Below are 16500 nucleotides of genomic sequence, written 5' to 3'. Positions count from 1 at the left end.
CCCGCAAGGTCCCCCTGCTCAAGAAAGCACATGTACAGGTCCGTCTGAAGTTTGCCAATGAACATCTAAATGATTCAGAGGAGAACTGGGTGAAAGTGTTGTGGTCAGATGAGACTAAAATCGAGCTCTTTGGCATCAACTCAACTCGCTGTGTTAGGAGGAGGAGGAATGACCCCAAGAACACCATCTCCACTGTCAAACATGGAGGTGGAAACATTATGCTTTGGGGGTGTTTTTCTTCTAAGGGGACAGGACAACTGCACCCCATCAAAGTGACGATGGACGGGGCCATGTACGGGGCCTTCCCAGGGCATTGAAAATGGGTCGTGGATGGGTATTCCAGCATGACAATGACCCAAAACACACAGCCAAGGCAACAAAGGAGTGGCTCAAGAAGAAGCACATTAAGGTCCTGGAGTGGCCTAGCCAGTCTCCAGACCTTAATCCCATAGAAAATCTGCGGAGGGAGCTGAAGGTTTGAGTTGCCAAACGTCAGCCTCGAAACCTTAATGACTTGGAGAGGATCTGCAAAGAGGAGTGGGACAAAATCCCTCCTGAGATGTGTGCAAACCTGGTGGCCAACTACAAGAAACGTTTGACCTCTGTGATTGCCAACGAGGGTTTTGCCACCAAGTACTAAGTTGAAGGGGTCAAATACTTATTTCCCTCATTAACATGCAAATCAATTTATAACTGGTACTAGAAATAGCTATTATTTCATATTGTACCATGTCCAACTGTTTTTTTTTTTAAATAGAGCTTCTGTAGCTGTCAACAAGGTCGGTATTCACAGATTCCTCATCCTTCTAGTGACCTTCCTCAGAAGCCCTTAAGATAGTGCTTACTGGTTTCTGTGTCTCCCATGAGAAACACACTAACATGCACACACAGACACATTCACTCACACACACTGATGTACAGCTGTAGTGCAAAACTCATCCTTTACCCGTCTGGATCATCTTTATCTGCTGAACTTGGCAAAACCTTGTTCATCCACATCCAGCTCTCATCAAATTGTGATCGGACACGGATCTCAGAGTCTGGTAGAAGCTCGTTTTCTACAAAGGATGAGACCTAAGGTTTTCATTTTTAACATTTAAAAAAGGTTAGACTCACAAGTAGTCCCCAACACAATAGTGTGGAAGAGCACTTGAATTTCAGTTAAAAACAGAAGAAAAGGAAAACAGAGGAAAACTACTTTCAATAAATGCTAAGGTCTTTTCCAACAAAATATTCTGTTACACTGCAAGCTTTGACCTTAATTGTATGTCTACCTATTACTGTGTATGCCCTATGCTTCCTGAAACATAATGAATCATTACTTCACTCATTATAAATACAAATAGCTAAATACAAATGCATACCTGGTGATTGATTTCTATTTTGTCTTTTCTAAAGAACATCAACTACTGGGCTATGATTTGATGTAAGTGGGATATACGTTTTGTTTTAATCTGGTTCTTATATATATATATATATATATATATATATATACCGATGCACTGTGTGTTCTGACACCTTTCTATCAGAACCAGCATTAACGTTTTCATCAATTTGAGCTACAGTAGCTCGTCTGTTGGATCGGACCACACGGGCCAGCCTTCACTCCCCACGTGCATCAATGAGCCTTGGCCGTCCATGACCCTGTTGCCGGTTCACCACTTTTCCTTCCTTGGACCACTTTTGATAGGTACCGACCACTGCAGACCGGGAACACTCCACAAGAGCTGCAGTGTTGGAGATGCTCTGACCCAGTCGTCTAGCCATCACAACTTGGTCCTTGTCAAAGTCGCTCAGATCCTTACACTTACCCATTTTCCTACTTCTAACACATCATCTTTGAGGACAAAATGTTCACTTGCTGCTTAAAATATCCCACCCACTGACAGGTGCCATGATAACGATAGCGATATATTATACATTTTTCAGAAGATTGTGCTAAAGTGCAGAACTCTCAACCCCAATAAATGAACTGAATTGTAAAATCATGTTACATAATAAACATGTATTTGGTGCCATTTCCAGTAAGTGAGACACAAGTGAAGGCAGTGTGACATGAAAATGTTCTGATAAGTGCAGTCATGTTCTGGATGTGCTGCATGCTTATTACTCATTCTCTTAGCAGACACCCTTATCCAGGGTGACTTATTGTCACATTTTTTATTTTATGTTTTAACATTTTATCCATTTATACTGCTGGGCATTTACTGGAGAAATCTAGATAAAGTACCTTGCTCAAGGGTACACCTGCAATGTCCCTGTCCACTACTCCACACTACAGTCACCTAAATGCTGGAGTTGCATTTGGGATGCTCTGGGGCAATGGGCAGTTCTATCAGGTGCAGCACATTCAGAACTCAGCATGATGTTCCTGCCACCCTCTTCATCTAAACTATTGAGGAGTTCTGGTCAGTCTGGAGGGGGCAGGTGTCTGCCTTGCTAACAGGACACGAGATGCAATGTGGATGAAAATCTGTCACCTCTGGCTGAAGAGACTTGAACAAAGATTATATAACTTTGATGCATAACATTATGTACATTATGATATATTTTGCATGTATCAGATCATTTGTATTGTCATTCCTTTCTTCACAGTCATTTAGATCACTTAATATATTTGTTTAAAAAAAAAAAACAGAGTTGCTATTATTTTGTGTCTGATCGGAATACTTGTGGAGGATTCTTTCATGTTATTTTGCTTTGAAGATTATTATGTATTTGTTTTGTTTATTATTTAATGTTTTGGTGCTATTATTGGCTTTTTCATGGTCATACTTATCACATTTAACACACACACAAAATGGCTACACAATTGTAATGTTGGAGTGAGTAGTTTGTCATTCGTCATTCATGAAATTCAAGCAATTGTAGAAAACGAATCTGGTGTATGCATGTATGTGTAAGACAGAGAGAGAAGGAGAGAGTAATACCTTGACTGCGGGACAGCAACAGTCCTGTAGTGCTGTCTATCCCTTTTTTCTTGTTTGTGATCTCATTGCAGCAGTGTAGGAAGGCTTTGACGCACTCAGTTCCCTCCGTGATGTACAGCGACCTCCTCTCACATGTGTAGTCCATCGGGATGTCTGTCAGTCCATCATGGCAGCACCTCCTCTGCTGGTTGTCTGTGTACTGGCTCTCTGAAAATGACCAAAACTTGTCCTTCACATGTTAGTCAATACATACATACATACATACATACATACATACACACATATATTCTGTACATACATACAATTAGAAAAATAAATGCACAAACAAAAGTGCATATTAAAAAACTCATATTTAATTCACTCACAAACTCACAATTACACTAAGTTAACATGGAGCAATGAGACCACCTGAGCACACTACTATGACCAGGACATGAAACAATGTGAGAGATGGCACTGGTTGGGGAGATGGGAGAGCAGACGTATACACAAGATGGCATGGAAGCAAATGCAGATGCATCATATGTTTCTTTGCAAACCTGTGTATACAGAAATCTATATATTTTGTTGGTTCATTTATTTTTATTATTAGTATGTTGTTAATATTAATCTCCCATGTTTAACCATTTGGACACAATGGAAGCAATGACTTTCCTGCTGATGTAACATGCTTTGATCAGGCATTCACACTCACCTAGTGTAGTCTTATATTCCACCAGGACAACTGAGCGTCTCTTACGTTTGGCAGGGGAGGGACAGTGGAGAACTGCCAAGAGTGGATAAGTGAATGAGAGAGAGAGAGAGAGAGAGAGAGAGAGAGAGAGAGAGAGAGAGAGATAGTGAGGTCCAGAGACTCACTAGTAGGCTTTTGTACCCAAATTGCTGTAAAGTTAGGATGATGCAAGGGCTCTACTCAACTACGTTTTATTTATTTTCAAAATCAGAAAAGCAGCGACAGTTAGGGTTCAAGTAATACAACCCAGTCTTCCAGTCAGTTTTAATTCCTCTCTCCTCTCTGGTCTTTTAATTTGTCCCTAACTTTATTGTTCACTGCACTATTGTGAATATTATGCGATAGGTCTAATGGTGGTAGGAAGAACAATGTATATAGGTGTTTTTTTAGGGTTTTTTTTAAACAAGAGACAAACAGAACACAGAGAAGAATCATACAAGTTCAGAAAGAACTGGTGGTGGTTGTAAAATGCTGGTAGTGTCACCTGGTGCAGGTTTCCCTTGGGGAAGAGTTGGCTAAATGATAGGTGTGGCAGCACGACTGTGCTCCATTGAAATAGGCAAAGCAGTTGAGCCCTAAACAACCAGATAGAAGAATACATGAGACAACGCTCCTGACAATGCTGTCAAGGAATGGGGACAGACAGGAGGATCTGGAAGGGTTTGTAGAGCAGAGTGGTCCCAGATAGTGTAGATTGGTGTTTTCCATAATCTTGTACAGGATGGCAGGAGCAGCATCTGTAGTAGGAAGTCGCTGCAGGACAGAAAATGTTCCTTGCAGCGTGGCGCAAGCTTGTGCCGAGTTGGCAGGGTTGTTAAGCCAAACCAAGTCACCCTCATTGTAAACTTCCTGCCAGCATCATTGTAGGCTTTTTGTTGCTGATGGGACAGCTGGCTATTCTGAGCAGAAGTGGTCAGAGCAGTGTAGAGTCACTTGATCAAAATACAAGCATATTTCGTAGACATGCCAGGTGTTGCTTTTGAAGGAGCGGGATCATCTAGCAAACAATTAATGGGAAGCCAAGCTTCATGGCCATGTGCTAGAAAGAAGGGTGAAGCCAGTACTGGCATGCACACTGGTGTTGTATGCAGGCTGTGTTTGAGAAAGAACCGTGTCCCATTCAAGTTATGTGTTATAAAATTGCTTCGCCAGCTAGTCTTTCATAGTGCGATTGAATCTTTCAATCATACCATCACATTGAAGATGGTACTGTGATGTGCAGGTTTTCGTGGCACCCAGGAGTTGACAGAGTTGTTTAATGATATCTGATTCAAACTGCTGCCCCTAATCGATGTGTAGCACATCAAGAATGCCATGATCAGTGATATAACTCTCAAATAAAAAATCATCAGGTTTAGAGTAAAGACTGACGTACTTTGTAAAATAATCCATTACGATGAGAACATAACAGTTACCGCAGGAGGTAAGTGGCATTTCAGCGAGATCTGCTGCCACAATTTGAAAAGGCTTGGAAGCTGTGATAGTTTGCATTTGAACCTTGTGATAAGGGACAGGAGCTGCCTGCCCACCCTGCTGGCATGGCAATGTTTGGTTCCATAGCCGCATCAATAACAGTACCAGATTTCAACAGAAAATCCCATCCCAGTAGAACATTCTTTCTGGAATTTCTCATAACATACATGTCATGCATGTCTCTGCCCCAATATGTAGTGTGACAGTAATGTGACAGTTGTGTCTAAACGTTCAGCTGTAATGGACTTACCAAGCACAAAATGTATTTTTCAGAGGCAGACATTTCATCCTGAAGTCCTCACTAATAAGAGACATGCCTGATCGAGTGTCCATAAACATGCTGACTTCTTGACCCTCCATAATTGCTGTGAAATTAGGGAGCTGGAGGATCACTTTCAGAAAACCTTGTGGGTAAAGTTGTCATGTGGGCCAGAGAGGTGTTCTGCACAGCTGATGAAAGGCCCCCATCATGAGCTAGTGGTCGTTTCTCTGATGGTTGAGAGCATTGGAAGCAAATGGGACTCTGTGACATGTTCTGGGTGAGTGGAAAATCTAGAAGACTGGTAGTGGTCCCGCTGTCTGTCAGAGTAAGGAGAATGACCTGATCTTGAGCATCTGGAATAGTGAGCACCCTCATAATGGGATTCGGGCTCCCTGCCCTGCATTAGTAGGGATAGCGTGGAGCATGGTGGTTGGACCAGGAGTGTGGAGAGGTCTCATGTTGGCGGTCTCTGGACTGTCTGTCATGGTCATATCTAGCATCAGAGTGGAAATCTCTCTCCAGTGTGGTCTATGAGAATCATCATAACGCTGCTGCCTTCACACATCCCTTACATCACACTGCAAATGTTTCACATGGGTCACAAGGCCATCCAAGATTTTATGTAGGTCACTGTCTTTGTCACTGTCCACAGTTGAAACACAGTAGAGTTGTACTGGGGTTGCCCTGATTTGCATGAAGAGAAGCTGGAAAGGGCTGAGTGCCTGTTAAAAGCAGAGCTTGTTGTGCTCTTTCACACTAAAAGGCTATTTTCAATGCTGCTTCAAGATCCTGGGCTCCAAATTCATGTATTCTGTCCCAACAGCTAAAAGCAACACTTCCAAATCAAGACAGTAAAAGTTAAGCAAGTTGAGCCAATGGTATTCCTACAGCAGCACAACACACTTCCAGATGCCATGCCCGTTGTGTAAAGCTTTCTGGCCCATCAACAAAAAAGACAACAGCTCGAGTTTAAACCTCAGTGCATTCACAGCGTCTCTTGCACTTGCTCCCGCCATTGCTTCCTCAACCGACATGTCTGTATACTTTAAAACTGTACATGGAGTGAGTTATGAAATCAGCAAAAATTGAGGTTATAAGCTCACCAGCTTTCACATTGTGATTATAGATCAAAGAAAATATTTTTTTCACCGCTGCCACCAGTGTAAAGTTATTGTTTAACAACAGAGGATGAGGCAAGGGTTGTAATCACTAGGTTTTATTCCTATTCAAAATTGGTGACAGTCAGGGTTCAAGCAGATGACCTGGTCATCTAGTTCTACATCCTCTCTCCTTTTTACATCCAGTCTTCTCGTTTGTCCCTAACTTACTGGTTCACTGCTCTAGTATGACAAACACAATTGCTAACAAAAAGGTCAATACTCCAAACATTGAACATGAACAAAACATTTCTACACCATTCCAACCTTACATTACAACCCCAGCAGCCAGCAGACTTTGTCTTGGGTAGAGGATATGCTACCATAGATCTCTAGTTTCTCTGTTCAGCAGGTCCAGCGGAAAAGAGCAATGTGGCAGATAAACATGACACGACAGCTCATGAAAGAGTCTGAAGACAGAGGTTGACTTTTAAACGAAAATAAAGTGAAACCACATGACTGAGGAGCTCCATCGCTGCCCTGTACCTTGTCGAGGTGTGGTGCCTTCCCCGGTGCTTGTTTTGAATAGCAGGCCAGCATCGGTGAAGACACTCATGCTGTCCTTTCCTCCCCCTGCAGTGCATCCAATGTCATGCTTCTCTACTTCGTCCCAGATCTTACAGAGACAGAGAGAGACAACATCTGTGCATCCATCCATCCATCAAATGTCACCATCCATTTTCAATTACAACTTTATCCAGTACTGGACCACACTTGACCATCTCTACAGAGCTTTTTATATATATAGTTAGGTCCATACATATTTGGACAGTGACACAATTGTCATAATTTTGTCTCTGTATGCCTCCACAATGGTTTTGAAAGGAAACAGTTGAGTTTAGACTTTCATCTTTAATTTGAGCGGGAATTACATCCAAATTGGGTGAACGGTATAGGAATTACACCCATTTTTATATGTGGTCCTCCCAATTTTAGGGGATCAAAAGTATTTGGACAAACTAACATAATCATTAATAAAATTGTGAGTTTCAATACTTGGTGGCATATCCTTTGCAGTCAATGACTGCCTGAAGTCTGGAACCCATAGACATCACCAGATGCTGGGTTTCTTCCCTGTTGATGCTCTGCCAGCCCTGTACTGCAGCTGTATTTAGTTCCTGCTTGTTCTTGTGGCGTTTTGCATTCAGTTTTATCTTCAGCAAGTGAAATGCTGCTCAATTGGATTCATGTCAGGTGACTTGGCCATTGCAGAACCATTGGAATGTTTTGGATCATGAGCAGTTCCTTCCCTTCTCTGTACTCTTCTCTTCCCATCATTCTGGTACAAGTTGATCTTTGTCTCATCTGTCCATAGGATGTTGTTCCAGAACTGTACAGGGTTCTTTAGATGTTTTTTGGCAAACTCTAATATAGTCTTCCAGTTTTGAGGGCTTACCAATGGTTTACATCTTGTGGTAAACCCTGTGTATTTACTCTGGTGAAGTCTCTTGATTTTTGACTTTAACACAGATACGCTTACCTCCTGGAGGGTGTCCTTGATCTGGCCAACTGTTGTGAAGGGGTTTTTTCAGCAGGGAGAGAATTCTTCTTTCATTCTCCACAGTTGTTTTCTGTGGTCTTCTGGGCCTTTTGGTGTTTCACCAGTGCATTCTTTCTTTTTAAGAATGTACCAAATAGTTGATCTGGCCACACCTAATGTTTTTGCTATCTCTCTTGTTGGTATGTTTTGATTTCTAAGGCAAACCACGCCAATAACAAGCAGGAACTAAAGACAGCTGCAGTGCAGGCCTGGCAGGGCACCACCAGGGAAGAAACCCAGCATCTGGTGATGTCTATGGGTTCCAGACTTCAGGCATTGACTACATTTGAGCTCCTAAAATTGGGGGGACCACATATAAAAACGGATGTAATTTCTACAAAGTTCACTCAGTTTGGAAGTAACTACCCTCAAATTAAATATGAAAGTCTACACTGCACATCTTATTTCCTTTCAAATCCATTGTGGTGGTGTACAGAGCCAAAATGATGACAATTGTCTCACTATCCAAGTATGTATGGACCTAACTGTATTTTATACTATTCATTGCAATATTATACCTGTTCAAGATATCATCAGCTAATAATTCTTCAACTGAATCCTCTCTCTCCTATTTTGCAAGGGGTATTTTGTGGGGATTATGCAGTCAGTTATGTTCAGAGCACATACCTTAGTTTGCGTCAGCTTGTTCTTATCATTGAGAAGGAAAACTGCTTTGTCCACTGCCACCAGGCTGATGGTGGCACCAGGGTCGCCCATCACTTTCATATTGAACTTTTCGCCAGGTCTGTACTCTGTGTTCCTGTCCAAGGATTCCACTTTAAGCTGTGGGTCAGAGTAGGACAGCTGAGTCTCAACCAGAAACTAGGACCCTTCTTTCCCTGTTTTTTACATTCACATACATTTGTGTAATGGGGCTCATTCGATATATGAGCATATTAACTGAGATAACCCCTCAGTAAAATCAGTACAGTGTCCCACATCAGGAGACCCCAGTCTTTTGGCCTAGCAGTGACACAGTGTACTGTGTGCTGGGGTCGCTGTGGTGCAGAGCACTAGGAGAGGCACTTGAAATGCATTTGTATATCAGACTCTTGAGAGGCCTCCATTCACCCCTCTGTGTACAGTGGTAGCAATTCCGATCTTGCCCGTCATGTGTAACTGTTGAGTGTAATTTTATAAACATGAGACTTGACCAAATCTAAACATTACGTATGCCTTACTATTTCCCTGGTTAAGCCATATATGGTATTCCTGAGCAAATTCCACTCATCACTGGACAGACATGTGTGCCCTGTTATCTTTCTCTCCCTGCGAATGCTCGTAATAAATTCCTCATTTGAAAATCTCTCTCTCTCAATTACTTGGACTCTTCATTTCAAAGGTCAATTACATTTTTTTGCCTTATAACAGTTTTCAGATTGAAGATAGAATCCCATTTAGTATTGGACATGTATAGGAAACCATCAGTGGTCTATTTGAAAATGTCCTTGAGTTTGACCTTTGTCCTCTCGTTTCAGGTCAAATGCAAGATTTGTACCACTTTTAGCTCTATAATGCCTCACAGAGTGGAGATAGAACCACGTTCTATATAGAACACACATAGAAAACCATACATGAGCATTCAAAATATGACCCTGAATTTGACCTTTGACCTTTACTTTGAAGTCAAATTCACTAAAAAACTAATTCTCCTTGAAGAAAGGCAAAAAGCTGGAATCATAAGTTAACTGCGGAAATAGTCCAAGCAACCTTAATATTGACCTTTGACCTCCCCTTAAAGGTCAATGAATGCTTATAATTGTTTATATTGCCCTCAAGACTGTATATAGGCTACTGATTACTATAGAACACAGATAGGATCTCATATGAGGTCTGTTAAAAAATGACCTCCACTGTGACCGTTGACCTCTCCTTAGGGTCAATTTGAGAACGGATTCATAACTGCGGTGAGGCTTATAATTACTATGGAACACATATACCCTGTAACCCTGTAAGGTCACATGCAAAACCCTCTAATAAATCCTTCCAGAGAAAAGCTATAAAGCTGTTTTGAAGCTACATTTCCTTAAAAGGTGTTTAACATACTGAACTGCTTGTATTCAGATTTAAATGCTCTTTAAATGGACATTTTACAACACAGATTAAGTTTCTAGAAACATCTAGTTGTACTTTGCAATTTGCAGGTGGGTCTAAGTTTTCATTTATTCCATGGTTAAAAAAAAAAAAACTTTATCCATTCAGACCTAGTTGAACACTCACACTTTAAAAAGTCCAATTGGCTGAATGGTGTTATGACAGAGGACATGTAAATAATAAATGTAAATGGAGTCCCAATCATATATTCACCTGTTCCATGATGAGGATTACTTTGTTCTTTTTTCCTGAGGAGGACACCATCTTAAAATGTATTTTATGGTCATAAAAAAAAATCTCCATCAAGAATAGTTTGTATTGTTTCCCTGCATTAATCACTTTGGGCCTGATCAACCGCAATGGAATAATTTCAAATCTGTACCTTGTCATTTTGTTGTCAGTAGAAAGTGGCTTCTGACAGTAAATTAAACTTGGTTCAAGGTTGTACATTTATGATATGGTAAAGATTTGATTTGATATAGGCCTGTGTATGTGTGTGTGTGTGTGTGTGTGTGTGTGTGTGTGTGTGCGCACACGTGTGAGCATCTGTGTAGGGCTGTGTGTGTGCTTCTGTGAGTTTAATTACACTTACCTTTCCAATGCAAGTATCATCCACATCCACCCATACTGAATCGGACACAACCTCAGTCTTTTTTTGGTCTGGCAATGTGTAATAAGCCACAATACGAAAAGACGGGATCATGTCTTTGGTGACAGTTAGTGTCACGGCTGTGACCTTACTTTTATCTTTTTGCACTGAGCCATGGTGGATGATTTTACCTTTGCTGATAATCTGAGTGAAAAGATAAATAACGCAATAAATACAGTGATGAAGACACACAAACTCACACACAAATGCACACAAAAATGACAGAAGATTGGGGAGGAAGGCGCTACAGTACAGAGTCATGTTCAGAAGCAAAAATTGATGAAAGCAACAGATTACTGTACACAGAGAAAAACTGCCCTTATGCTTAAATTTACCCAGCTAAGCTGGTAATAGGATTTGCACACAGTGTTACAGTGGTTTACCTTGGGTTCATTGTTCATTGTTAATAAACTGGACCATAGGCATTCCATGGTATACCACAATCAATGTCAAAGCCATGTTAATGATAGGTTGTGAATGCAACCCTGGTTATATGAAAAAGGAAGCACTGCCCAAGGGGGAGGGTTTTCTGCACACTTCCGTAGGAACCTGATTGGAAAGTCACTATCAAAGCTGCCATTGACCCCTGCACACGTCACTCAAACAGGTCCCTTCCCACTTCCTGTTCTATAAAACATGACGTCAGTGCAGGTTTGTCCTCTTTTGCCAGGAGCCAGGACTCCCACGCGACCTTCAACCCTTGGGCAGTACTTATTGTTGTCTTTCAAGTCGGAAGCACTGCCCAAGGGAGAGGGGTTACTGTATAACCAAGCCATCGCAAGGGAGGAAACAGCGAGCTGATAAGGGAGCCTGCCCCGAGGTGTACCACTAGGGGGCCTCGGTAATGCAACTCCAGACAGGAGCCACAGAAAGTCCTTGGTGCCACACCTGGGCTATCCAGTACTGAGGACCACAGTCATGCTCTACCAGGACTGCCTGCAATCAGCATATACAAAGCAGGGCTACAGAGGTCAACTCTCACGCCCTCCGCTCATAATAGCGAGGCCGGCTGCTCTATTAGTGCATCTAGGAGCGAGTCCCATATCTACTTGCACAATATATGGCACAGGCAATTAAGCAACTTGTGTGACCTCCGCGCATTACCGTGGGAGTGAACCCCTGATCCTGCAGGAGCCAGGCCACAAACCCACTGAATAACACACAGCTGGCTAGTCACTGAGTAGCCACAGCTGGACATAACAGTATATACAGTGTGGCAGCAGGAACATTCATGCTGCCTCCTCCACTGCCTCTGCACAGCAGAGGTATAAGGTCTTGTCATGACCCAGGTGACCCGCCATAGCTACCTTGTGTGCAGAGAGAAATACAAAGCGCCTATGTAAACGTGGTACCAACAATTGTTTTGTGACCGGGTCCCCCCAACGATTTTTGGTTACTTTAAGTCTTTGTCAATATGGAACTGGGGATACGAACACACCCTCTGTGCATTCACTATGCAACCGTCAACAACTGCAACCTGGTCGTATAAACGACCCAGGGCATCATCCCATGACTGGTCCAGATTGAAATCGGAAACCTGGGAGAAGGCAGGATCCAGGGCTGCGCCAAGGGTGTCGGCCCTCCTGGTGGAAGGAGGAGAGAGCTGGTGAGTCCGCCACAGTCACCACGGTGCTCATTGCCTGCAGCCGTGAGCCCGCAGCCTGTTTGCGAGGGAGCGTCCTATCACAGATGACTTGATCTCTCTCTCTGTCCGTGGAGCCAGACCTCTGTCGCTGATGGTATGGCAGGGGAGAGGGCTAGCAACAACTCAGAAGAGGGGGAGGGGGCCCTTGGGCATTGCACCACAGCTCTTCCCTGTCACTCATGTGCTTGCGTGGTGTGAGCACAGCTGTAGCAGCATGCACCGCAGGCATGTCAGGTATGGAGGGTGCAGCTACCACAGGGGGAGAAGCTGCCATGGCAGCAGGCGCAGCAGCAGATGCAGGGGAAGAAGCAGGCATGGGAGGCACGGCTGTCTCCGAAGCTGCGTGTGTGGAGGAGAAGACAGAGGGGCTCAGGGAGAGGCAGAGATCCAGAGCCACAGAACCCCTACCATCACTTGCCAGAGTGGGAGGAGATCGCCAGGCGCAGTGGGAAACTGGGACACAAAGCACCAAAGCGGACTCAGAAATCACGGTCAATTCATGCCCACTGTCTTTGCCCAGACAGAGGACATCACCACTCCAGACAGGCAAGGTGCGTCGGCCACAAGTGGCACAATGGCAGGGGTGAGAGGAGCTCATCGACAAGCGCACTAGTGTGTGACTAGGGAAACATGCAATGCGGGTGCCGGTGCCATGTTTGCACCAGAGGGCACACAACAACTGAAACGTCGCCATGACGAGTGGAGTGCCTAGCGGGCTCACTGCTGTAAACGCATCTCCACTTGGCAACATTTATGGACACGGGGCACTGCACCAAATGTTTAACACTAAACCACATGCAACCTTACTGTTGTTGGCGGACAAAATGCTGTGTATCCAGACACCGGAGTTTGGGATACACGCATCGCGTAGGCCCAAAGGCTTAACCACACTGTGTGTGCCGAGGTTTCTAGGGAAACTGGGTGACGTGGGGCCCAGGGTCCGGGGGGCCAGGGTAGTTGGCCACCAGCCGAAGCGGGGCCTAGAACCACAGCTGCACCCTTGCAAGGTGGAGTGCAGCAGAGCTCGAACCGAGCAAGCTGAAAGAGCAAGATCAACTACAGCCACAGCAGTAGGGCTGTAGTGCGGGCGCAGGCTGGAGGAGGAGCTCCTCACGCTGGTGAGATCTCATACAACAGACTGAGGCTTAGGCCGGGTGGCCGGGCCTCGGATTTTACTCCTGCTGCTAGCACTCCTGCTGTGGAGGAAAAAGCCCTGTGGACAAAAAACCAACACAGCAAGCAATCAGATAATATATAACTAACAAGACATACAATAGAGACAGAGATGTAATGAAATGGTGGTGAACACTATTAGTGAAGCCAGCCAACCGAAATACAGTTTTTAAGGTCTAATGCAACACACAGACACAGAAAGCTCATGTTCTCAGGTCAAGCGAAATGGCAAAAGAGGATGAACCTGCTCTGACGTCACATTTTATAGAACAGGAAGTGGGAAGGGACCTGTTCTGAGTGACGAGCGCAGAGGCCAATGGCAGCTTTGATAGAGTGACCTTTTCAATCGGGTTCCTACAGAAGTGCGCAGAAATCCTTCCACCCTGGATAGTGCTTCCGACTTGAAAAATAACTATATTACACCAGGGTTTACTCATGGTTCAGTGTGGTAACCTCTGAAAACTAATAAGGAGAAAAGGAAGGAGGTAAAGAAAGAAGTAGAAGGAGAAGGTGAAGAAGAAGAGGGGGAAGTAGAACAAGAAAACCTTATTTACCAAATAGGTAGTGGATTTAATCTGATTTTCCTGTTTTGGATTGTCACTGTGGTAGTTCAGGTTAACTGAAAGGCGGTCACCAGCTGAAATGTGTACATTTGGTATCCCGATATACAGGATGTTTTGGGGAGTGGTGCCCTGGTACGTATAGGCAAAGACAATCATCTGTTTTTCAGCCTGATGTGTTTCAGGAAGCTTTTTGTGTTTGGTCTTCACCTGGAGATAAATCAGAGAACAGCAGCATGTGAGTGACCTCACAGGCACAAACTACACAAGCACAAGGAGGCAGGACAGGATATTCTTTCCCTGAGGTCACAAATAGAAAAGAATCAGGCACAAATAATCTACAGCGTGATGTACAACATGATTTTTCATGAGTGTTTAGTGGGCATTTATTATACAGTGACTGAGAATCACACAGCCCACATATAGAAAGGTATCCACCAGTGTTTCTTATAGGATTCTGTGTTTGCAGCGGGGGCACTGGGGGGTCTGGGAGCATGCCCCCCCGGGAGATTTCTTTTTGTACTGTAGAACAGCTGTCAGAAGGTCACCTCTGGTGAATTTTTGAAGCATAGGGAAGTCAGTTTAGCTTGATATTTTCAAGAGTAGAATGTTTAGTTTGTGTGCAATGATGAATTTGTATTCTAGCTTATCCACTTGGTCTAAATGTTGATAGAAAAATAAATCTAGGCAACAAATAGCCAAATAGACATGTTTATTATAATAAATGTGCTATAGATATGAATACAAAATTAACTAATTCCCACTATCCAAAGTAGGGATGAGACCGAATAGTCAAAAATTCGACTATCGAACAGTAAATCTAACATTCAACAGTTTAACCAAACAAACAAACAAAAAAGTATATATACAGATTTTATTTTGAAGCCTGTACTTTTGATTGGATTTCTATGTAGCTATAATGAAGATTGACAGGAAGGTGGGATTAGTTATATCTTGTCTATCATTGGCTAAAAATTGATGCATTCGTGTAGCGCATTTTCCACTGTTCTGCACAGATCTGTGTGGTTCCACCAATGGGATCTGTGCATATCTGCAGAAATCTGAGCTACAAGAATGCGACCAATGGCTTGCTTACAGAGAAGTTCTGCATGGAAATACTATGACAAAGTAAATGAAAACACTGATAAGTGTATAATATGTGTCATGCAATTAAACTACAGCAAATCTACAGCTGGTATGTTAACACATCTAAAAGCCAAACATCCTTCTGCGAAACTAACAATGACAGAAAAAGAAAGAGAAGCATCAAACAAATTAATATGATTAAGATACATACACAGCCAGCTATAGCTATTTATTTTGTATTCGCTGGATCTCGAACATACAGGTATGTTTCCGAATGTAGACCGGCAACGTTGGAAAAGTGGAAAAGTAAATAGTTAATGTAGGTTGCATAAATTAGATAGATAGTCTAATACATTTTGTATTTCACTGTTATGACCAGGAAACATTGCCATAAAGACGCTAATGTTCAGGCATTTTTTTTGTAGCTCACATTGCTAAACTATTATTGAATACAAATGTAAGTTACAGTTGAAAATGCAGTTACAGATGTAATTTCAAAATATTCCTTTATAAACAAATAATTACAACCTATATAGTTAATTTGAAATTGTGGTGAAAAAGTTGTGACAATATTGGGAAACATTAATACAAGAGTCTGATGTGCGAGATTTGGCAGGTCTATTGCTGCTGTTATTATGCAATTTCCGTATGTCTTCTAATAGGAATGTATTTTTGAATGGGTGGTGATGGTGCGAGCAACTATTCGAATAGTCGTGGACGACAGCTGTGGAATTATGGATAGTCAAAATATTTGTCATGCACATCCCTACTGATATACGTCGACATACGACTGAAATACAGGAGTAAAGCGGCCCAAGTCACTCTTGTTGGTCTATGTAGTAGCTCGCTCTCTAGCCTTGTAGTAGGAGGGTGGGGCGGATTCCCTGCTAACACAAAATGTTGCCACAACATTGTAGCAATGTAATATAACATAATTTACATTGCTATAACTTTTTTGCAACGTTGTGTGTTACCAGGGTTTGCGCACTGCATATTGAACCTGATTTGCCTAGCAATCCCACATGTTTGTAACGGAAATGATGACGATAACACTGAGTTAAACTTAGACTACATGTTTGCTACTCAGCCAAAATATAAAATTGTTTTGCAGTGGTGGTGTAAATTCAGCAGAGGCGATCAACCGCTCCAGAATAGCAGTGTAGGAAACACTGGCATCCACGATATGCAACATAAACCA

At 42.8% G+C, this 16500-nt stretch overlaps 1 protein-coding gene across 1 annotated transcript in view; it reads right to left on the bottom strand.

Annotated features, from left to right (window-relative positions):
* LOC136768684 (complement C3) overlaps window positions 1-16500 on the bottom strand; it is a 69805-nt gene that overhangs the window by 37832 nt on the left and 15473 nt on the right. Inside the window, exons 12-18 of the mRNA XM_066722992.1 lie at window positions 14211-14426; window positions 10782-10982; window positions 8723-8878; window positions 7042-7171; window positions 3625-3696; window positions 2931-3137; window positions 947-1058 (exon numbers count right to left, since the gene is read on the bottom strand). Coding sequence (XP_066579089.1) covers window positions 947-1058; window positions 2931-3137; window positions 3625-3696; window positions 7042-7171; window positions 8723-8878; window positions 10782-10982; window positions 14211-14426 — 1094 coding nt within the window. The remainder of the gene's footprint in view (window positions 1-946; window positions 1059-2930; window positions 3138-3624; window positions 3697-7041; window positions 7172-8722; window positions 8879-10781; window positions 10983-14210; window positions 14427-16500) is intronic.

The sequence above is a fragment of the Amia ocellicauda genome, chromosome 14 (genome assembly GCF_036373705.1).
Source record: "Amia ocellicauda isolate fAmiCal2 chromosome 14, fAmiCal2.hap1, whole genome shotgun sequence".
NCBI lineage: Eukaryota > Metazoa > Chordata > Actinopteri > Amiiformes > Amiidae > Amia > Amia ocellicauda.
This window is presented reverse-complemented; position numbering and strand designations above follow the sequence as displayed.